The sequence below is a fragment of the Somniosus microcephalus genome, chromosome 12 (genome assembly GCF_052327205.1).
Source record: "Somniosus microcephalus isolate GS21.2 chromosome 12, FLI_Smic_1.0, whole genome shotgun sequence".
NCBI lineage: Eukaryota > Metazoa > Chordata > Chondrichthyes > Squaliformes > Somniosidae > Somniosus > Somniosus microcephalus.
Genome location: NC_140998.1, coordinates 214,822,735 through 214,845,234, shown reverse-complemented (window position 1 = coordinate 214,845,234; position 22,500 = coordinate 214,822,735). Strand labels below are relative to the sequence as shown.

At 51.2% G+C, this 22,500-nt stretch overlaps 2 protein-coding genes across 2 annotated transcripts in view; one reads left to right on the top strand and one right to left on the bottom strand.

The window, feature by feature from the left end:
- Positions 1–2,422: 2,422 nt before the first annotated feature.
- The window catches only part of LOC147110084 (interferon-gamma-inducible GTPase 10-like), a 67,579-nt gene continuing 47,501 nt past the window's right edge, over positions 2,423–22,500 (bottom strand). The window contains exons 2-3 of the mRNA XM_086004039.1: positions 3,617–4,375; positions 2,423–2,611 (exon numbers count right to left, since the gene is read on the bottom strand). Of these exons, the coding sequence (XP_085860165.1) occupies positions 3,686–4,375 (690 nt within the window). The 3' untranslated portion in view covers positions 2,423–2,611; positions 3,617–3,685. The remainder of the gene's footprint in view (positions 2,612–3,616; positions 4,376–22,500) is intronic.
- LOC147110085 (uncharacterized) lies at positions 11,751–13,519 on the top strand. Its single transcript, XM_086004037.1, has 2 exons — positions 11,751–11,866; positions 12,266–13,519. Exon 2 carries the CDS (start codon positions 12,514–12,516, stop codon positions 13,321–13,323), a length of 810 nt encoding a protein of 269 aa, XP_085860163.1. The 5' UTR covers positions 11,751–11,866; positions 12,266–12,513; the 3' UTR covers positions 13,324–13,519.

Sequence of the window (22,500 nt, the reverse complement as noted above, 5' to 3'; positions counted from 1 at the left end):
ACAGAGAATTCGGCCCAACACAATTGTCACTAAGCAAAAGGAAAAATACCTGTCATATTGGGCAGAAACAACAAAAACCCAAAGCAAACTCAATTGCTACTTGACCCTAAACAGACAATACAACGTGGCTGATTACCTGACCATGGTAAAGGATAGCAAACTGAGAAAAACCTTGACAATGTACAGACTTAGTGAACATTGCCTGGCGATCGAAAAAGGCAGACACAGACAGACCAGGCTGCCAAGAGAGGGCAGGATATGCTGTCACTGCAGTCAGGGAGTGGTGGAGACAGAGATGCACTTCCTCACAGCTTGTGGAAAATATCAGGGCATCAGGGAGAATTTCTACCCAAAATTCACAAAAATATGCCCTGAATTCAGAAATTTGAATGACGACCAAAAACTCCCATACCTACTAGGGGAAGAGAGAAACTGTGTAACACTAGCGGCACACTATGTTACAGCTTGCCATAAACAGAGGGACAACCAGTAAACCTAAGAAAAGAGTATATACAAATTATACGAATGTATATTTATACACTCAGGGATATATCTGTTTATACACTGTACGAATAGATCTGCGTTTATGTGTTCAACCATAAATGTATTTTGGTGCTTTGGCAACATAAGATGTACCTTATCATGCCAATAAAGCGATTTGAATTGAATTGAATTGAATTGAGAGAGTGAGAGAGAGAGACAGCGAGAGTGTGAGAGAGTGAGAGTGAGAGTGAGAGTGAGAGTGAGAGACAGCGAGAGAGACAATAGTGATTACAACAGAGAAGTGGTGGTTAGGGATGAGAGAGCGACTGCCCATCAGTGCTGAGCCACGTCCCGGTCTTCTGTCCAGCACTGTGGGACTGATGTTGGAAGAGATTCCCGAGATATCGGGAGAGGCATTCGTGTTTTCCGGCGGGAGACGAGGGCGTCGAACCGCCGTCGCTGAATCACAGATAACAGGCTTAGAGACCGGCTGCAAATACCACGCTGCTCGCAATTAGTTATTGTTTAAAAAGAGCCTTTTGCATTCCCCCGAGAAATAGCAATCCCCTCCTCGGGCTGTTTGCAGCCTGGAATGTTTGGTTTGGCTCACATTTAGGTCGACCACAGGGTGGCGGCATTGAGCTGTGTAACAAGCAGTGCGCTCGGAGCTGCGGCAGACATCCTGCAGATTCTCCTGAATTCCCCATTGGATTTATCAGAGACTATCGTATATCGACGGCCCTTAGTTCTGGCCTCCCCCACAAGTGGAAACACCTCTTTGTTTATCCTATCAAAACTCTTCCTAATTATGAAGACCTCCATCAGTTCTCCAAGTGTGGTCTAACCAAGGTATATGGAGACCAGAACTGTGCACAGTGCTCCAAGTGTGGTCTAACCAAGGTATATGGAGACCAGAACTGTGCACAGTGCTCCAAGTGTGGTCTAACCAAGGTATATGGAGACCAGAACTGTGCACAGTGCTCCAAGTGTGGTCTAACCAAGGTATACGGAGACCAGAACTGTGCACAGTGCTCCAAGTGTGGTCTAACCAAGGTATACGGAGACCAGGACTGTGCACTGTGCTCCAAGTGTGGTCTAACCAGGGTATATGGAGACCAGAACTGTGCACAGTGCTCCAAGTGTGGTCTAACCAAGGTATGCGGAGACCAGAATTGTGCACGGTGCTCCAAGTGTGGTCTAACCAAGGTATGTGGAGACCAGAACTGTGCACAGTGCTCCAGGTGTGGTCTAACCAAGGTATATGGAGACCAGAACTGTGCACAGTGCTCCAAGTGTGGTCTAACCAAGGTATATGGAGACCAGAACTGTACACAGTGCTCCAAGTGTGGTCTAACCAGGGTATATGGAGACCAGAACTGTGCACAGTGCTACAAGTGTGGTCTAACCAAGGTATACGGAGACCAGAACTGTACGCAGTACTCCAAGTGTGGTCTAACCAAGGTATACGGAGACCAGGACTGTGCACTGTGCTCCAAGTGTGGTCTAACCAAGGTATATGGAGACCAGAACTGTGCACATTGCTCCAAGTGTGGTCTAACCAAGGTATATGGAGACCAGGACTGTGCACAGTGCTCCAAGTGTGGTCTAACCAAGGTATACGGAGACCAGAACTGTGCACAGTGCTCCAAGTGTGGTCTAACCAAGGTATATGGAGACCAGAACTGTGCAGAGTGCTCCAAGTGTGGTCTAACCAAGGTATATGGAGACCAGAACTGTGCACAGCGCTCCAAGTGTGATTCGTACCACATCCGGGGCTCCGAATATTGCAGAACTAGCCATTCGTGATATCGTCCCCATGGTAAGGCACTCGACCGTGGCGGACCTACTGGGTGCGCGTCCAAAAGCGCTTTGCAGCCAATGAGGCCTTTCTTTGGCACTGTGGCCAGTGTGGAAAGGTCGGAGAGGTGGGAGGCGGAGAGAAGAAGGGCAAGGAATTTGTTTTATTCGGGGCCGGGCCTGTCCAGGTCCCATCCAGACAGTGGCAGGGCCCCGATTCAAATAAAGCTGTCTGGGGTCCTGTCGATTGGTTTCTCTTCATGTTGGGGGAGCCTGCTTCTGCTACACGTGCATTCAGGAACCGGTCGATTCGGAGGTTGTAGGCACAGAGCTGTGAAAAAAAGAAAAAATTGGCAATTATACAGCACCTTTCACCAATTCAGGATGTCCCGAAGCTCTTCACAGCCAATGAAGGACTTTGTTTGATGTGTGGTCACTGTTGGAATGTAGGAAACGCGGCAGCCAATTTGCGCACAGCAAGCTCCCACAAACAGCAATGTGATAATGACCCAGATCATCTGTTTTAGTGATGTTGGTTGAGGGATAAATATTGGCCCCAATAGTGGCCGTGGGATCTTTTACATCCACCTGAGAGAGCAGACGGGGCCTCGGTTTAACGTCTGATCCGAAAGACGGCACCTCCGACAGTGTGGCGCTCCCTCAGTACTGCCCCTCCGACGGTGCGGCACTCCCTCAGTACTGCCCCTCCGACAGTGCACGGCTCCCTCAGTACTGACCCTCCGACAATGCAGCGCTCCCTCAGTACTGACCCTCCGACAGTGCGGCGCTCCCTCAGTACTGCCCCTCCGACAGTGCGGCACTCCCTCAGTACTGACCCTCCGACAATGCAGCGCTCCCTCAGTACTGACCCTCCGACAGTGCGGCGCTCCCTCAGTACTGCCCCTCCGACAGTGCGGCTCTCCCTCAGTACTGCCCCTCTGACAGTGCGGTGCTTCCTCAGTACCGCCCCTCCGACAGTGCGGCGCTCCCTCAGTACTGTCCCTCCGACAGTGCGGCGCTCCCTCAGTACTGCCCCCCGACAGTGCAGCGCTCCCTCAGTACTGCCCCTCCGACAGTGCGGCACTCCCTCTGAACTGGCCCTCCGACAGTGCGGCACTCCCTCAGTACTGCCCCTCCGACAGTGCGGCGCTCCCTCAGTACTGCCCCTCCGACAGTGTGGCACTCCCTCAGTACTGCCCCTCCGACAGTGCGGCGCTCCCTCAGTACTGCCCCTCCGACAGTGCGACACGCCCTCAGTACTGCCCCTCCGACAGTGCGGCGCTCCCTCAGTACTGCCCCTCCGACAGTGCGGGACAGTATGGAGGTTGGCACTTACACTTCAGCTCCCGATGTAAAAGAAGATCGGCTTCAGCACCCCAGCCCGTCCGGCCCATCCGGCCCGACCTCAAAACTCATCGTTGAAGTCCTCGATGAAGTCCTGGAAGTCAAATTTGTCCATCTGCTGTGCCGAGATGAGGTAAATACGGGGGAATTTGATCCCGATCCCCTGCAGCCTCTTGTGGAAGTGCTTGCGGATCTCGCGCAGGAGGTCCCCCTGGTTGAAGTTCTGCTGTTTGGTGTTGTGCACGTAGTCGTCGATCTTGGTGCGGGCGAAGTAGAAGTGCTTGTTCATCCTCTCGATCTCCTTGGCCAGGTAGAGGACCTCCTCGCCCACCTTGCCGCTGGTGACCAGGATGAAGAAGTCGTAGGAGCGCAGGTCCGTCTTCTCCAAGTAGGCCTGCTGCTTGATCTCGCTGGGCTCGATGCCCGGCAGGTCCCACAGGAGGACCGCGGGGTTGCTCGGGTAGAGGTAGGAGCGCGGCAGCATCTTGCAGCCGCCGCCGGCGGGCGGGGTCTCGGCCTCGGGCCCGATCCCCAGCATGGCGTTGATGAGGGTGGTTTTCCCGCTGCCGACTGGCCCAGTCACCGCCACGTTGATGTATTTCTTGGCGGTGGTGGCGGCAGCGGCGGGCTGGGCCTTCTTGAGGCTGCTCTTCCTCAAGCACGAGGTGGGCGCCGGCTCGGGCCACCCGAGGTAGTAGGAGACTGTATTTTTGATTAAGATGATTAGCTCGTAGAAGAACAGCATCATATCCTGCGGGTAATAATTGTTTCTTGGTTTAAAAAGTTTAAGGTGTAGAAATTCGGTGGGCTGCACCACCAGTTAGCGCCTAAAGAGGGCACTCAGTGGCTTTAGCGCCACTGGCCGTGCCTTCTGCGATATTTAGCGGGGCGCTAGTGGCGGCGTTAGCCTGTTGCGCTGCGCCACCACCGATGACGTCATGGGTGTGCGCAGTGCCCCGCTATCGCCCCGATCGCGATATTTGGGTGCGCCCGCCTCTGTAACGCCGATCGCAAATCGCGCCCGGTTCACGGGGCCTACCTGTGGCGGTTGTGGCGCAAATTAAGATGGAGGTGCGGGGCGGCCATTTTTTCGGTGGCCGCCTGCCAGCACCTCCGTCCCCGGCCTCCTGATCCGCCCCCCCACCGGGCGGTGCCGGCTGTGTCCCGAGAGCCCGGCACCTCTCCTCGGGGCCGGGCTCTTTTGCCGGCACTTGCGATCGCTCATTGTGCTGGTGCAGGCCCCTCCCCCTTAAGAAGGGGAGGAAGGCCTGCAGTACCGCAGCGCGCCGTGCCGCAGCATGTGGCGCTGCGGCACGTTGCGCTGCGATATTCAGTTTGAGCGCCCTAAGAGGGACGCGGAGCGCCTCGAGCCTCGCCCCGTCTCCCTTAGGTTAGGTAGTGGTCCAGGTCTGGTCAGGGATGGGGAGAGTTACCGGGACACGTTGATCCAGGAGGGCCGTCACACCCCTTCGGTTAGGTAGTGGTCCAGGTCTGGTCAGGGATGGGGAGAGTTACCGGGACACGTTGATCCAGGAGGGCCGTCACACCCCTTAGGTTAGGTCGCGGTCCAGGTCTGGTCAGGGATGGGGAGAGTTACCGGGACACGTTGATCCAGGAGGGCCGTCACACCCCTTCGGTTAGGTAGCGGTCCAGGTCTGGTCAGGGATGGGGAGAGTTACCGGGACACGTTGATCCAGGAGGGCCGTCACACCCCTTCGGTTAGGTAGCGGTCCAGGTCTGGTCAGGGATGGGGAGAGTGACCAGGACACGTTGATCCAGGAGGGCCGTCACACCCCTTCGGTTAGGTAGCGGTCCAGGTCTGGTCAGGGATGGGGAGAGTGACCAGGACACGTTGATCCAGGAGGGCCGTCACACCCCTTCGGTTAGGTAGCGGTCCAGGTCTGGTCAGGGATGGGGAGAGTTACCGGGACACGTTGATCCAGGAGGGCCGTCACACCCCTTCGGTTAGGTAGCGGTCCAGGTCTGGTCAGGGATGGGGAGAGTGACCGGGACACGTTGATCCAGGAGGGCCGTCACACCCCTTAGGTTAGGTAGTGGTCCAGGTCTGGTCAGGGATGGGGAGAGTTACCGGGACACGTTGATCCAGGAGGGCCGTCACACCCCTTCGGTTAGGTCGCGGTCCAGGTCTGGTCAGGGATGGGGAGAGTTACCGGGACACGTTGATCCAGGAGGGCCGTCACACCCCTTAGGTTAGGTAGTGGTCCAGGTCTGGTCAGGGATGGGGAGAGTGACCAGGACACGTTGATCCAGGAGGGCCGTCACACCCCTTCGGTTAGGTAGTGGTCCAGGTCTGGTCAGGGATGGGGACAGTTACCGGGACACGTTGATCCAGGAGGGCCGTCACACCCCTTCGGTTAGGTAGTGGTCCAGGTCTGGTCAGGGATGGGGAGAGTTACCGGGACACTCTGATCCAGGAGGGCCATCACACCCCTTCGGTTAGGTAGTGGTCCAGGTCTGGTCAGGGATGGGGAGAGTTACCGGGACACGTTGATCCAGGAGGGCCGTCACACCCCTTAGGTTAGGTAGCGGTCCAGGTCTGGTCAGGGATGGGGAGAGTGACCGGGACACGTTGATCCAGGAGGGCCGTCACACCCCTTCGGTTAGGTAGTGGTCCAGGTCTGGTCAGGGATGGGGAGAGTTACCGGGACACGTTGATCCAGGAGGGCCGTCACACCCCTTCGGTTAGGTAGTGGTCCAGTCTGGTTCGTGGTCAGTGACAGGAGGGTGTGACTGCAAGTCAGGAAGGTAAGGGGACCCCAGATGCAGTGCTGGAGGAGCCTCGGCCTTTGCCCTTGTCCGGCAGGGATGAGGTACATAAGAACATAAGAAACAGGAGCAGGAGTTGGCCAATCGGCCCGTCGAGCCTGCTCCGCCATTCAATAAGATCATGGCTGATCCAATCTTGGCCTCAAAACCACTTTCCCGCTCGCTCCCCGTACCCCTTGTTGTACAGTGCCTTGGTGAGACCACACCTTGAGTATTGTGTGCAGTTTTGGTCGCCTTATCTGAGGAAGGATGTTCTTGCCATGGAGGGAGCGCAGCGAAGATTCACCAGGCTGATACCTGGGATGGCAGGAATGACGTATGAGGAGAGATTGGGTCAATTGGGCTTATATTCGCTAGCGTTTAGAAGAATGAGAGAGGATCTCATTGAAACTTATAAAATTCTAACAGGACTGGACAGACTAGATGCAGGAAGGATGTTCCCGATGGCGGGGGAGTCCAGAACCAGGGGTCACAGTCTAAGGATAAGGGGTAAGCCATTTAGGACTGAGATGAGGAGGAATTTCTTCACCCAGAGAGTGGTGAACCTATGGAATTCTCTACCACAGAAGGCAGTTGAGGCCAATTCATTAAATATATTCAAGAAGGAGTTGGATATATTTCTTAAGGCTAAAGGGATCAAGGGATATGGGGAGAAAGCAGGGACAGGGTACTGAATTTGGATGATCAGCCATGATCGCATTGAATGGCGGAGCAGGCTCGAGGGGCCGAATGGCCTGCTCCTGCTCCTATCTTCTATGTTTCTATGTTTCTATGTACTAGGACCACCAGATCTCTTTGTACCTTTCCATTTCCCTTTGCAGACTCTGTGTCCTCCTCACAACTTGCTAACCCACCCATCTTTGCATCATCAGCAAATTTGGCTACAGTACACTCGGTCCCTTCTTCCAAGTCATTAATATAGATTGTAAATAGCTTCTTGCTGCCTGTGTGGATGAGGGAATAGCCTGCAGGATGGATGAGCAAGCTGACCATGGCACCATGGTGCTGGAGGCCATTCAAGAGGGGGGAGCGAAAGGGAATGTAGTTGTGGTCGGGGACGATATAGTCAGGGGGATAGATACTGTTCTCTGCAGCCGCGACCGAGAGTTCCGCAGGTTGTGTTGCCTGCCCGGTGTTAAAGACATCTCCTCATGGCTGGAGGAGAACTTGGAGTGGGAGGGGGAGGATCTAGCTGTCGTGGCCCACGTAGGAACCAACGACATAGGTAGAACTAGGAATGAGGTTCTGCTGAGAGAGTTTGAGGAGCTCAGATCCAAATTAAAAAGCAGAACCTCAAAGGTAATAATCTCTGGATTGTTACCTGAGCCACGCACAAATTGACATAGGGACAAACAGATTAGAGGTTTAAATGCGTGGCTCAAAGAGTGGTGTGGGAGGAAGGGGTTTCGGTTCATGGGGCACTGGCACCAGTACTGGGGAAAGAGGGAGCTGTTCCGTTGGGACGGGTTACACTTAAACCGGGCTGGGTCCAGTGTCCTGGCAAACCGAATAACTAGGGCAGTAGACGGGGTTTTAAACTAATGAAGGGGGTGTGGGAGGATTCAGGAAAGAGTACATCTGAATGCGCGAAGAATTCGCAATAAAATAGGTGAATTAATAGCTGTGGGGCATCTGTAACCGTGTCTCTGGGGGGAGTCCGTACCCGGTCTCCGATTACCACTCCCCCCCACCGTGTCTCCGGGGCATCTGTACGCGGGGCGTCTGTACCCGGTCTGTGATCCCCCCATGTCTCTGGGACGTCTGTCTGCACCCGGGGCATCCGTATCCCGGTCTGTGATCCCCCCCCCAGTGTCTCCAGGACGTCTGTCTGCACCCGGGGTGTCCGTACCCGGTCTGAAATCCCCTCCTGTGTCCCCGGGACGTCTGTCTGTACGTGGGGCATCTGTACCCGGTCTGAAATCCCCTCCTGTGTCCCCGGGACGTCAGTCTGTCTCCTGGACGTCTGTCTGTACCCGGGGTGTCTGTACCCGGTCTGCGATCCCCCTCCTGTGTCCCCGGGATGTCTGTCTGTACCCGGGGTGTCTGTACCCGGTCTGCGATCCCCCTCCCGTGTCTCCGGGACGTCTGTCTGTACCCGGGGTGTCTGTACCGGGTCTGCGATCCCCCTCCCGTGTCTCCGGGACGTCTGTCTGTCTACGTGGGGCATCTGTACCCGGTCTGAAATCCCCTCCTGTGCCTCCGGGACGTCTGTCTGTACCCGGGGTGTCCGTACCCGGTCTGCGATCCCCCCCCCCCCGTGTCTCCTGGACGTCTGTCTGTACCCGGGGTGTCCGTACCCGGTCTGCGATCCCCTCCTGTGTCCCCGGGATGTTAGTCTGTCTCCGGGACGTCTGTCTATACCCGGGGTGCCCGTACCCGGTCTTCGATCCCCCTCCTGTGTCCCCGGGACGTCAGTCTGTCTCCTGGACGTCTGTCTGTACCCGGGGTGTCCGTACCCGGTCTGCGATTCCCCCCAGTGTCTCCGGGATGTCTGTCTGTACCCGGGGTGTCCGTACCCGGTCTGCGATCCCCCTCCTGTGTCCCCGGGACGTCAGTCTGTCTCCTGGACGTCTGTCTGTACCCGGGGTGTCTGTACCCGGTCTGCGATCCCCCTCCTGTGTCACCGGGATGTCTGTCTGTACCCGGGGTGTCTGTACCCGGTCTGCGATCCCCCTCCCGTGTCTCCGGGACGTCTGTCTGTACCCGGGGTGTCTGTACCGGGTCTGCGATCCCCCTCCCGTGTCTCCGGGACGTCTGTCTGTACCCGGGGTGTCTGTACCCGGTCTGCGATCCTCCTCCTGTGTCTCCTGGACGTCAGTCTGTCCCTGAGACGTCTGTCTGTACCCAGGGCATCTGTACCCAGTCTGCGATCCCCCTCCTGTGTCTCCGGGACGTCTGTCTGTACCCGGGGTGTCTGTACCCGGTCTGCGATCCCCCCCCAGTGTCTCCGGGACGTCTGTCTGTACCTGGGACGTCTGTACTGGGTCTGCGATCCCCCTCCTGTGTCCCCGTGATGTCTGTCTGTACCAGGGGTGTCTGTACACAGTCTGCGATCCCCTCCTGTGTCCCCGGGACGTTTGTCTGTACCCGGGGTGTCTGTACCGGGTGTGCGATCCCCCTCCTGTGTCTCTGGGACGTCTGTCTGTACCCGGGGTGTCTGTACCTGGTCTGCGATCCCCCTCCTGTGTCTCCGGGACGTCTGTCTGTACCCGGGGTGTCTGTACCCGGTCTGCGATCCCCCTCCTGTGTCTCCGGGACGTCTGTCTGTACCCGGGGTGTCTGTACCCAGTCTGCGATCCCCCCCCCTCTCTCCGGGACGTCTGTCTGTCCCTGGGACGTCTGTCTGTACCTGGGGTGTCTGTACCTGCTCTGCGATCCCCCTCCCGTGTCTCCGGGACGTCTGTCTGTACCCGGGGTGTCTGTACCAGGTCTGCGATCCCCCTCCCGTGTCTCCGGGACGTCTGTCTGTACCCGGGGTGTCTGTACCGAGTCTGCGATCCCCCCCAGTGTCTCCGGGACGTCTGTCTGTACCTGGGGCGTCTGTACTGGGTCTGCGATCCCCCTCCTGTGTCCCCGGGATGTCTGTCTGTACCCGGGGTGTCTGTACCCAGTCTGCGATCCCCTCCTGTGTCCCCGGGACGTCTGTCTGTACCCGGGGTGTCTGTACCGGGTCTGCGATCCCCCCAGTGTCTCCGGGACGTCTGTCTGTACCTGGGGCGTCTGTACTGGGTCTGCGATCCCCCTCCTGTGTCCCCGGGATGTCTGTCTGTACCTGGGGTGTCTGTACCTGGTCTGCGATCCCCCTCCCGTGTCTCCGGGACGTCTATCTGTACCCGGGGTGTCTGTACTGGGTGTGCGATCCCCCTCCTGTGTCTCCGGGACGTCTGTCTGTACCCGGGGTGTCTGTACCGGGTCTGCGATCCCCCTCCTGTGTCTCTGGGACGTCTGTCTGTACCCGGGGTGTCTGTACCGGGTCTGCGATCCCCCTCCTGTGTCCCCGGGACGTCTGTCTGTACCCGGGGTGTCTGTACCCGGTCTGCGATGCCCCCCCAGTGTCTCCGGGACGTCTGTCTGTACCCGGGGTGTCTGTACCCGGTCTGCAATGCCCCCCCAGTGTCTCCGGGACGTCTGTCTGTACCCGGAGTGTCTGTACCCGGTCTGCGATGCCCCCCCAGTGTCTCCGGGACGTCTGTCTGTACCCGGAGTGTCTGTACCTGGTCTGCGATGTCCCCCCAGTGTCTCCGGGACGTCTGTCTGTACCCGGGGCGTCCGTACCTAGTCTGCGATCCCCCTCCTGTGTCCCCGGGACGTTAGTCTGTCTCCGGGACGTCAGTCTGTACCCGGGGTGTCTGTACACAGTCTGCGATCCCCCCCCCTCTCTCCGGGACGTCTGTCTGTCCCTGGGACGTCTGTCTGTACCCGGAGTGTCTGTACCTGGTCTGCGATGTCCCCCCAGTGTCTCCGGGACCTCTGTCTGTACCCGGGGTGTTTGTACCTAGTCTGCGATCCCCCTCCTGTGTCCCCGGGACGTTAGTCTGTCCCTGGGACGTCAGTCTGTACCCGGGGTGTCTGTACCCAGTCTGCGATCCCCCCCCTCTCTCCGGGACGTCTGTCTGTCCCTGGGACGTCTGTCTGTACCCGGAGTGTCTGTACCTGGTCTGCGACGCCCCCCAGTGTCTCCGGGACTTCTGTCTGTACCCGGGGCATCTGTACTGGGTCTGCGATTCCCCTTCCTGTGTCCCCGGGGTGGGCGAGCGGTTTCCGACCACCCGGCTGAGCCCGTTACGTGTGAGTACATTAAAAAAATTTGGGAAAACGACCCCGGCGCCCACCCACCCCCCACACACTCCCCCCCTGGTCTCCTGGCACCCACCGCCCCTCGGGGAGGTAAACCACTCCACTCATAGCCAGAGGGGGTTCTAATGGGGGGCAAAGATTTTTTATTGAATTTTAAATGATAAAACTTTTATCAGGGTGGCTGGGACCTCCCAATAATCCTGAGACTCCCCCCCCTCTCCAGCCCCACTGCCCCCACTCACTTCCAGCCTGGCCCACCGGCTCCCCGCAGCCTGCTCCCCCAGCCCGGGGGAGGCCGCTACGCGAGGCCGGGGCTCGGTTGCCAAGCAAGGCTCCGTGACGTCGCTGCCTGGCAACCAATGGCACCGCCCGCCGTTGACGTCATGCCGCATTAATGAGCGGCCGCTCTCCGCCAATCAGCAGCTCGGCCCGGTTTGGGGGGGGTGACCTCATGGGGAGAGGGGCGGGCGCCTGACGTCAGCGCGTAAAGAGAAAGGGGCAGGGCCTGGGAGGGACGTCAGCTTAATATTCCTGAGGGAGAAAGTGAGAGAGAGAGAGATTGGAAGCGAGGCACCGAGACAGAGCCCGAGCCGCAGCACGGAGCCTAAACCGCGAGACCGGAGACCGGAGACCGGGAGGAGCAGCCCGAACCAGGACAGTAAGTAAGAGGCCTGGGGAGGGTGAACCCGAGACCGCGAGGTCGGAGAACGGGAGGAGCGGCCCGAACCGGGAAAACGAGTAAGAGGCCTGGGGAGGGTGAACCCGAGACCGCGAGGCCCAGAGACCGCGAGAACGGAGACCGGGAGACCAGGGGCAGAAAACAGCCTGGTGAGTCAAAAAACCCGGGGGCCTGAGACCGACACGACGACGCGAGGAGATCCGCCCAGAGCGCGGAAAGCGAATGAATCAGGGGCACGGAGAGTGGACGAGTTTGGAGCACGGAGAGAGAGAGCGAGACCGAGACCCGGAGAGCGAGTGAGAGGGTCGGAAGAGGAAAAAAAAACGGGGAAATAAGTTTTACCTAATTCTACCAAAGTTTAATTTTATTTAAATTTAGTTCGAAAAAAAGCCTGAAAAAAGAACAACAAACCCGCGAGGAAAAGGAATAGAAACCCGAGAGAAACGATAAACTACCCGAACCAAGAGCCTGTGAGAGAAAGATAAACCTTTAAGAGCAGCTATATCAAAGGTGAACCCCTGAAAAACTCCCAATTTTGGACCTAAAAGTGGGCTAAGGTGGAACACGACACAAAAAAGAGAAGAAAAAAAAAGTTATCTATCTGAGACAAAAAACAAACGACTACAATGAGCAGGGAAATGATATATCCTGAGCAATGCACAAAAAATAAAGCAAAGGAAAAATACAAGTACACAACACTAAAAAATAACCCAGAGATCCTCTACGTTGACTATACCACACACAAAGGGACTAAGCTGAAGAACAACCTCATATTCTACACGGAATACGTCACCTCCTGGAAGGAGACTTTACAAAAACACTACGCATACGTCTCCAGTGAAGGTATTGGCAGTGGAGGCAGACTGAAAATATGTAAAGATGGAAACCTAGATAAAGATGACCCCCTGCTAACCATAAGCTACTACAACAAAAATAGAACGATCATGATACAGGGGAATGTGGAAAATCTGGACTCCTTCGAAAAGGAATTCCCCCAGTTGAAAACTAAGGCAGACACAAAGAGGACCAATGGACAGGAAGCAAAAGAGAGTCGAACAGAGGATGATGAGAGACAAGTGGAGGAAGAAGAAGAGAGACCAGCAGAGGAAAACACCTCCCTGTCCATCTCCACCCCCCCCACACCTCTCAACGAAAACAAAATGATGAAAGAGAAACTGGCCAAACTACAACTTGATTTCAACGAATACAGAGAAACACTGGCCAAGAATTTGAAGGAGGAATTCAAGCAGCTAAAAACGGAACACGAGTCCACCATCCACAAGCTGAGTAAGACCATAGAGGAGCAAAGAAATGAGATCAAAGAACTCCGTACTCAACTAAAAAAAGATGAGGAGACCGTAGAAAGGCTCAGCAGGCAACACAAACAGGCAGCAATCCCCCCTCTCAGACCATTACCAAATAAATATGTACCTTAAACTTTCTGCCCAAACTACAGACACAAAAAAGGAACCCAGTAAGCTCCATAAAATAAACCAAACATACAGATGGGCCCCAGACAGTGGAGAAAAATTCATCACAGCACTAAAGTCACCTGATCTCACAAGTAAAATATCAAAATTTAAAGAAAACCCATACGAGATCACCAGAGATGGTGTAAACACGGCCATAGAGGATATAAATATGATCTTCCATGAGGCAGTTGTAAAAGCCAACCTTGTGAAACAGAAGAGGAAGCGTCACAAAAGACAAAATAAAAATAAGAAATGGTTTGACCACGAATGCAAAAATGCCAGAAAAGACCTGAGAAAAATATCAAACCAAAAGCATCGCCAACCAAACAATCCGGACCTACGTACTAGATACAATGAAACCCTCAAAAGATATAAACACACCATTAGGAACAAAACACAAAACTATACCCACAAAATACTCGAAGAAATTGAAAACTCCACCAATCCAAAACAATTCTGGGAAATGTGGAATAACCTGAGTACAACACAATTGCAAGCATTACCAATCCAAGATGGCGACATCTGGAGAACACATTTTGAAAACCTCTACAAAGACATCCCAATAAACGAAACAAACCCAAGTCAACATCAGGTCACAGAAAAACTCCACACATTAGAAGCAACAATTAAAGGCAACCAAAACCCTCTAGACTCCCAAATCACATGGAAAGAACTGGCCACAAAAACAAAATCTCTCCACCTAAAGAAAGCCTGTGGCCCAGACAACATCAAAAACGAAATGCTCAAGTTCAGCAATATGGAGATGCAGGGTGCGGTACTCAAATTATTCAACATCATATTACGTTCAGGCTGTTTTCCCGATATCTGGTGCCAAGGACTAATCTCCCCCATATATAAAAGTGGAAACAAATCAGACCCAAATAACTACCGCGGCATCTGTGTCAACAGTTGTCTAGGGAAGTTATTCTGCAGTATTCTAAATAGTAGATTACTTGATTTTCTTAACAAACATAATATCCTCAGAAAAAACCAAATAGGCTTTCTTCCAAAACACCGCACCGCCGACCATATCTATACCCTTCACACCCTCATTGAAAAACATACACACCAAACAAAAAATGGGAAAATATTCGCCTGTTTCATCGACTTCAAGAAAGCCTTTGACTCTATATGGCACGAAGGGCTCTATTATAAACTTCTTCAGTGTGGAATAGGGGGCAAAGTCTATGACCTTATTAAATCAATGTATCTGAAAAACAAATGCGGGGTCAAAATTGGAGACAAACGCACCGATTTCTTCACCCAGAGAAGAGGCGTCCGGCAGGGCTGCAATTTGAGCCCGACCCTGTTCAACATATACATAAATGAATTAGCAGACATGCTGGAGCAAAGCGAGTCACCAGGTCTCCGTCTCCTGGATGGAGAAGTGAAATCCCTGTTCTATGCGGATGACCTGGTTCTGCTGTCTCCCACAGAACAGGGATTACAGCAACAACTGGACCTACTCGACAAATACTGCCAAAATTGGGCTCTAACAGTAAATCTAAAGAAAACCAACATCATGATTTTTCAAAAAAGGCCCAGATGTCAGGAAAACAAATACCAGTTTACCCTCAGTGATACCACTATAGGACACACTATGAGCTACACCTACCTTGGTCTAACTATTACAGCATCAGGGAGCTTCAGCATAGCAGTGAATGCACTAAAAGAAAAAGCCCGAAGAGCCCTATATGCAATAAAAAGAAAATTCTACAACATCCAAATCCCAATCAAAATCTGGCTCAAAATATTTGACAGCATAATCCTGCCCATTGCACTGTACGGTAGTGAAGTATGGGGCCCGCTAAATCACCAAAGCTACACTAAATGGGAAAAACACACAATAGAAGCCCTACATGCAGAATTCTGCCGAAGCATCCTTCGCATCCAAAGAAAAACGCCAACAAATGCATGCAGAGCCGAACTAGGCAGATACCTGTAGGGGTTTTTTTCCTGCTCTCTTGCCCGTTCTGGCCCCCTGCCAGGCTTCGTGGAAGAATTACCCTTGAGTGGTTCGACCCACCCCCCCGTACGGTTCTAGACCTTGGACTTAGATGCAGAGAACAGTAGTGCAGAGAAGAGGACTCAATAGACCAGGCTGAATAGCACGAAATGGATGCTTTTATTTTTGAACAGTTTGAAGCATTACAAAATACATGTCATAGGCACAGATTAAAGTAACTACAATCATGCACAAATTTATGAACTTGACTCTATGGAAATGGGGAACACACGGCACATCGAAAAAGGGGAAACACATTACGATTTCCCTTAACTCCCTCCCCTATACCTAAACTAAGTTTCGACCTGGGGAACTTGGGATCATGCTCACCACTCTCGAAATCGCGAAAAGGGGTTCGCAGCCTTTTTGACACCGCTTCCCGTCGTCACGTGGATTGGAAGCTTCTGGCGCAGTCGATATTCTCTCCTCCCTCGAGGCGGTGGGGTAGACCCAACCTCGATGAGCGCTCGTCAAGGTTGAGATCCACAATCGTGGATTTGGGTTCATGGAGTAGACCTAGATGCAGGTTATGCACATGGGAGAATCTTGTGGCATCGATCGCCGGTTCTCCAGAGGGTTTCTTCTCCGTCGGCCTGGGTCGTCGATGATCTCCCGACCCCAGTACCCAGGCCACCCTTGTCGTCTTCTCGTCGTGGCCGAGCCTTGTTTGGCTGAACACCGGCCACGTTGTCCTTTTTCCGAAACCGTCCGTCTTTAAAAAGATGAAAACGTTTTCATCGATCTGCCGAAGTGGAAGAGGCGCCGATCCGGGCACCGTCCGCCCTTCGTTCGTTCCTCGTAGAAGAAAGTTCTTGAAGAAATGGAAGCCTGAAGTCGCCCAACAAGAAGCCGTAGCAGTGAAGAAGTCGTACCTTAGATGGATTTTCAATCCATAGTTATACTCTTTTGGGACAGTCTTATCTCCCGCCAAATCATAGTCCTGTCTTTGTATTAATTTTGGCGGGCAGAAATCTCTGCAGGGGCGCTTTGTCTTGTAACGGAGCCGGTGATAACTTAAAGTGGCCTTCCTGGCCGATAATGTCTTTTAATGTCCTTTGCATTGTCACCGCGGCTCGGTTCGCATATTGATCGGTCCGGACATTTTCCTTGATGGCTGCTAAACGGTTTTTCCTTTGTACGATAAATGGGTATAAGTGTTTTTACATTGTCCGCCCATATCTTGATGGGCCCCATCCTGTACTTATAATCCATTGAATATGTATGCTGTTGCTCTGAGTTTCGGTTCCCAGATACTGGCTTTCGCGGGTTTACTGTCTTCAATCCACAAGCCTGACTGGCTTGCAGTAACAGAAATAAAATGGTTCATAAACTGATCACGGGGCCAGGCGGCCATTTTGTATGCCCTTTTATCAAAGGTTTTTCTGTGCAAGCTTACTTTGGTCAATAAACAGTCTTATTTTATCCAGTTTTCTTGCGTGATTTTTGCTGAAAATTGCGAATTTTACATACCCACTGATAATAAACATCCAAAAACGAGCACTAAACTTCCTAAATCACCTCAAATCTAGCTCCCCAGACACCCTTCATTTCAAAGCCTTTCAGACCCAAGAGCTAAACCCAGAAAAGAGTCCCCTGAGTCAGCTGCTACTGAAGCTAAGTACTCAGCCGGACCCTGACCAGCCCCAGACCAACACAGCCGTCCAAACACCAATCCGAGTGAACCAAATCATTAAACAATGCAAAGAAACCTACCTGGAACATTGGAACAAAATAACCGAAAGCCAAAGCAGATTAGAATGTTACCGGGCCCTAAAAAGAGAATATAAACTGGCAGACTACCTCACGACCATCAGAGACACAAAACAGAGACAGACCCTCACCAGGTACAGACTAAGCGACCACCAACTGGAAATTGAAAAAGGCAGATACAAGAAATCCTGGCAGCCTAGAGAGAATAGAATATGCGATCAATGTCTGGCCGGCGAGGTTGAAACAGAAATGCATTTCCTCCTAAAATGCGAAAAATTCAACACATCAAGAAACATATTATTCAACAAGCTAAGCCAAACAACCCCAGATTTCAAGGAATTGGATGACCTGTCAAAATTGAGATTAGTCCTGGGAGAAGGAGACAGACCATACCTTGGGGCCAAATATGTAACAACATGTCACAACCTGAGGACTGTTTAAAATTAAGACTGTTTAAAATTAATATTGAACGTACCAAATGAAGTACAAAGACTGTTTAAAATTAATATTGTTTAAAAGTAATATTGTATGTACCCAACAAATGTCAAATCGATTGACACCTACAGAATGTTGGAAAACTGTACCTTTTTGCTAGGTAAGCTTTGGCAGTATGGTTCTCTGTAAACTTTCATGCCAATAAAGCATTTGAATTGGAATTGAATTGGAATTGGAATTGGAGAGAGACAGAGAGCGAGCGAGAGAGAGAGACAGAGAGAGAGAGGGGGAGAGACAGAGAGAGAGAGACAGAGACAGAGAGAGAGAGAGAGAGAGAGAATTGGATGACCTGTCAAAATTAAGATTAGTCCTGGGAGCAGGAGACAGACATATAAAAGCTATAAAAGACATTGATATAATTGTGTTAACAGAAACATGGTGCCAAAAGGACGTGCCGACCCACTGTCCTCCAATGTTCCATGAAATCATTGTGCCCTCAGTAAAGAACACTAAAACACGCAAGGGCAGAACCTCCGGGGGAATATTGGTGTGGTATAAGGGAGAACTGGACAAACACATCTCACCGGTAAAACAGGGAAAATCACACGTATGGCTAAAACTAGATAAAAATATAGGAATAGCAAAAAAAGATGTTTACTTATGTGCGATCTACATACCTCCAATAGAATCGCCATATTTCGAAGAGGAGTTATTTGATACTGTCCACATGGAAATCAACCATTTCCAGGCCCAAGGAAAGGTGATAATATGTGGGGACCCAAATGCAAGGACCGGTTGTGAACCTGACTTCATAGACCCACAGGGAAACAACCATGTGTTTGGCCAGACCCCTTTAGATGTCACACCAGCCATCGCAAATCGGAACAACCTTGATCGTGAAATAAATAAAAGCGGTAGGGAGGTAGTGCAACTCTGCCGAGCCTTAGGCCTGTACATAGTTAACGGTAGGTTCAGAGGGGACTCCTTAGGGAGACTCACATACTCCTCAACTCTTGGGTCTAGTGTGGTGGACTATACAATCACTGACCTGGACCCCTGCGATATCAACTCATTCACTGTCAGGCAGCAATCCCCCCTCTCAGACCATAACCAAATAAATATGTACCTTAAACTTTCTGCCCAAACTACAGACACAAAAAAGGAACCCAGTAAGCTCCATAAAATAAACCAGACATACAGATGGGCCCCAGACAGTGGAGAAAAATTCATCACAGCACTAAAGTCACCTGATCTCACAAGTAAAATATCAAAATTAAAAGAAAACCCATACGAGATCACCAGAGATGGTGTAAACATGGCCATAGAGGATATAAATATGATCTTCCATGAGGCAGCTGTAAAAGCCGACCTTGTGAAACAGAAGAGGAAGCGTCACAAAAGACAAAATAAAAATAAGAAATGGTTTGACCACGAATGCAAAAATGCCAGAAAAGACCTGAGAAAAATATCAAACCAAAAGCATCGCCAACCAAACAATCCGGACCTACGTACTAGATACAATGAAACCCTCAAAAGATATAAACACACCATTAGGAACAAAACACAAAACTATACCCACAAAATACTCGAAGAAATTGAAAACTCCACCAATCCAAAACAATTCTGGGAAATGTGGAATAACCTGAGTACAACACAATTGCAAGCATTACTAATCCAAGATGGCGACATCTGGAGAACACATTTTGAAAACCTCTACAAAGACATCCCAATAAACGAAACAAACCCAAGTCAACATCAGGTCACAGAAAAACTCCACACATTAGAAGCAACAATTAAAGACAACCAAAACCCTCTAGACACCCCAATCACATGGAAAGAACTGGCCACAAAAACAAAATCTCTCCACCTAAAGAAAGCCTGTGGCCCAGACAACATCAAAAATGAAATGCTCAAGTTCAGCAATATGGAGATGCAGGGTGCGGTACTCAAATTATTCAACATCATATTACGTTCAGGCTGTTTTCCCGATATCTGGTGCCAAGGACTAATCTCCCCCATATATAAAAGTGGAAACAAATCAGACCCAAATAACTACCGCGGCATCTGTGTCAACAGTTGTCTAGGGAAGTTATTCTGCAGTATTCTAAATAGTAGATTACTTGATTTTCTTAACAAACATAATATCCTCAGAAAAAACCAAATAGGCTTTCTTCCAAAACACCGCACCGCCGACCATATCAATACCCTTCACACCCTCATTGAAAAACATACACACCAAACAAAAAATGGGAAAATATTCGCCTGTTTCATCGACTTCAAGAGAGCCTTTGACTCTATATGGCACGAAGGGCTCTATTATAAACTTCTTCAGTGTGGAATAGGGGGCAAAGTCTATGACCTTATTAAATCAATGTATCTGAAAAACAAATGCGGGGTCAAAATTGGAGACAAACGCACCGATTTCTTCACCCAGAGAAGAGGCGTCCGGCAGGGCTGCAATTTGAGCCTGACCCTGTTCAACATATACATAAATGAATTAGCAGACATGCTGGAGCAAAGCGAGTCACCAGGTCTCCGTCTCCTGGATGGAGAAGTGAAATCCCTGTTCTATGCAGATGACCTGGTTCTGCTGTCTCCCACAGAACAGGGATTACAGCAACAACTAGACCTACTCGACAAATACTGCCAAAATTGGGCTCTAACAGTAAATTTAAAGAAAACCAACATCATGATTTTTCAAAAAAGGCCCAGATGTCAGGAAAACAAATACCAGTTTACCCTCAGTGATACCACTATAGGACACACTATGAGCTACACCTACCTTGGTCTAACTATTACAGTGGTGTGGAGATGCCGGAGTTGGACTGGGGTGGACAAATGTAAGAAATCACACAACACCAGGTTATAGTCCAACAGCTTTATTTGAAATCACAAGCTTTCGGAGCGCTGCTCCTTCTTCAGGTGAAGTGGAGAAATGCATAAAGACACAGCTTATATAGTCAGAGAATCATGTCAGATGTTTACAGGTAACCTTTCCAACTGCCATTTATCACACCTCGGCAGAGAGATAATCACAGCAGTCAAAGGTGTGAATGGTGTCCAAACAGGTCAGTCAGGGAAACATTACATCAAAGAACAATGAGGTGGGGTCACAAGGGGTCAAATATTGCAGATGCTGGGGTCTGTATGAAAAACAAAAAAACAGACAAAAAACATTTTTTTTGGCTGGAAATCACAGCAGGTCCGGCCGCATCTGTGTAGAGAGAACAAGCCAATGTCGACTCGAGTCTGGATGACCCTACATCAGGTGGGGTTACATGTAGCGTGACATGAACCCAAGATCTCGGTTAAGGCCGTCCTCATGGGTGCGGAACTTGGCTATCAGTTTCTGCTCGACGATTTTGCGTTGTCGTGTGTCTCGAAGGCCACCTTGGAGAATGCTTACCCGAAGATCGGAGGCTGAATGTCCTTGACTGCTGAAGTGTTCCCCGACTGGGAGGGAACACTCCTGCCTGGTGATTGTTGCGCGGTGTCCGTTCATCCGTTGTCGCAGTGTCTGCATGGTCTCGCCGATGTACCATGCTCCGGGGCATCCTTTCCTGCAACGTATGAGGTAGACAACGTTGGCCGAGTCACATGAGTATGTACCATGTACCTGGTGGGTGGTGTCCTCACGTGTGATGATGGTATCTGTGTTGATGATCTGGCATGTCTTGCAGAGGTTGCTGTGGCACTGTTGTGTGGTGTCGTGGTCGCTGTTCTCCTGGAAGCTGGGTAATTTGCTGCGAACGATGGTCTGTTTGAGGTTAGGCGGCTGTTTGAAAGCGAGTAGTGGAGGCGTGGGGATGGCCTTAGCGAGGTGTTCGTCGTCATCGATGACATGTAGGGTCATCCAGACTCGAGTCGACATTGGCTTGTTCTCTCTACACAGATGCGACCGGACCTGCTGTGATTTCCAGCCAAAAAAAATGTTTTTTGTCTGTTTTTTTGTTTTTCATACAGACCCCAGCATCTGCAATATTTGACCCCTTGTGACCCCACCTCATTGTTCTTTGATGTAATGTTTCCCTGACTGACCTGTTTGGACACCATTCACACCTTTGACTGCTGTGATTATCTCTCTGCCGAGGTGTGATAAATGGCAGTTGGAAAGGTTACCTGTAAACATCTGACATGATTCTCTGACTATATAAGCTGTGTCTTTATGCATTTCTCCACTTCACCTGAAGAAGGAGCAGCGCTCCGAAAGCTTGTGATTTCAAATAAAGCTGTTGGACTATAACCTGGTGTTGTGTGATTTCTTACATTTAACTATTACAGCATCAGGACTATAACCTGGTGTTGTGTGATTTCTTACATTTAACTATTACAGCATCAGGGAGCTTCAGCATAGCAGTGAATGCACGAAAAGAAAAAGCCCGAAGAGCCCTATATGCAATAAAAAGAAAATTCTACAACATCCAAATCCCAATCAAAATCTGGCTAAAAATATTTGACAGCATAATCCTGCCCATTGCACTGTACGGTAGTGAAGTATGGGGCCCGCTAAATCACCAAAGCTACACTAAATGGGAAAAACACACAATAGAAGCCCTACATGCAGAATTCTCCCGAAGCATCCTTCACACCCAAAGAAAAACGCCAACAAATGCATGCAGAGCCGAACTAGGCAGATACCCACTGATAATAAACATCCAAAAACGAGCACTAAACTTCCTAAATCACCTCAAATCTAGCTCCCCAGACACCCTTCATTTCAAAGCCTTTCAGACCCAAGAGCTAAACCCAGAAAAGAGTCCCCTGAGTCAGCTGCTACTGAAAATAAGTACTCAGCCGGACCCTGACCAGCCCCAGACCAACACAGCCGTCCAAACACCAATCCGAGTGAACCAAATCATTAAACAATGCAAAGAAACCTACCTGGAACATTGGAACAAAATAACCGAAAGCCAAAGCAGATTAGAATGTTACCGGGCCCTAAAAAGAGAATATAAACTGGCAGACTACCTCATGACCATCAGAGACACAAA

Bases quoted from the DNA above. Each gene is read 5' to 3' on its own strand.
- LOC147110085 (XM_086004037.1), top strand. From the start codon at position 12,514: ATGAGCAGGGAAATGATATATCCTGAGCAATGCACAAAAAATAAAGCA.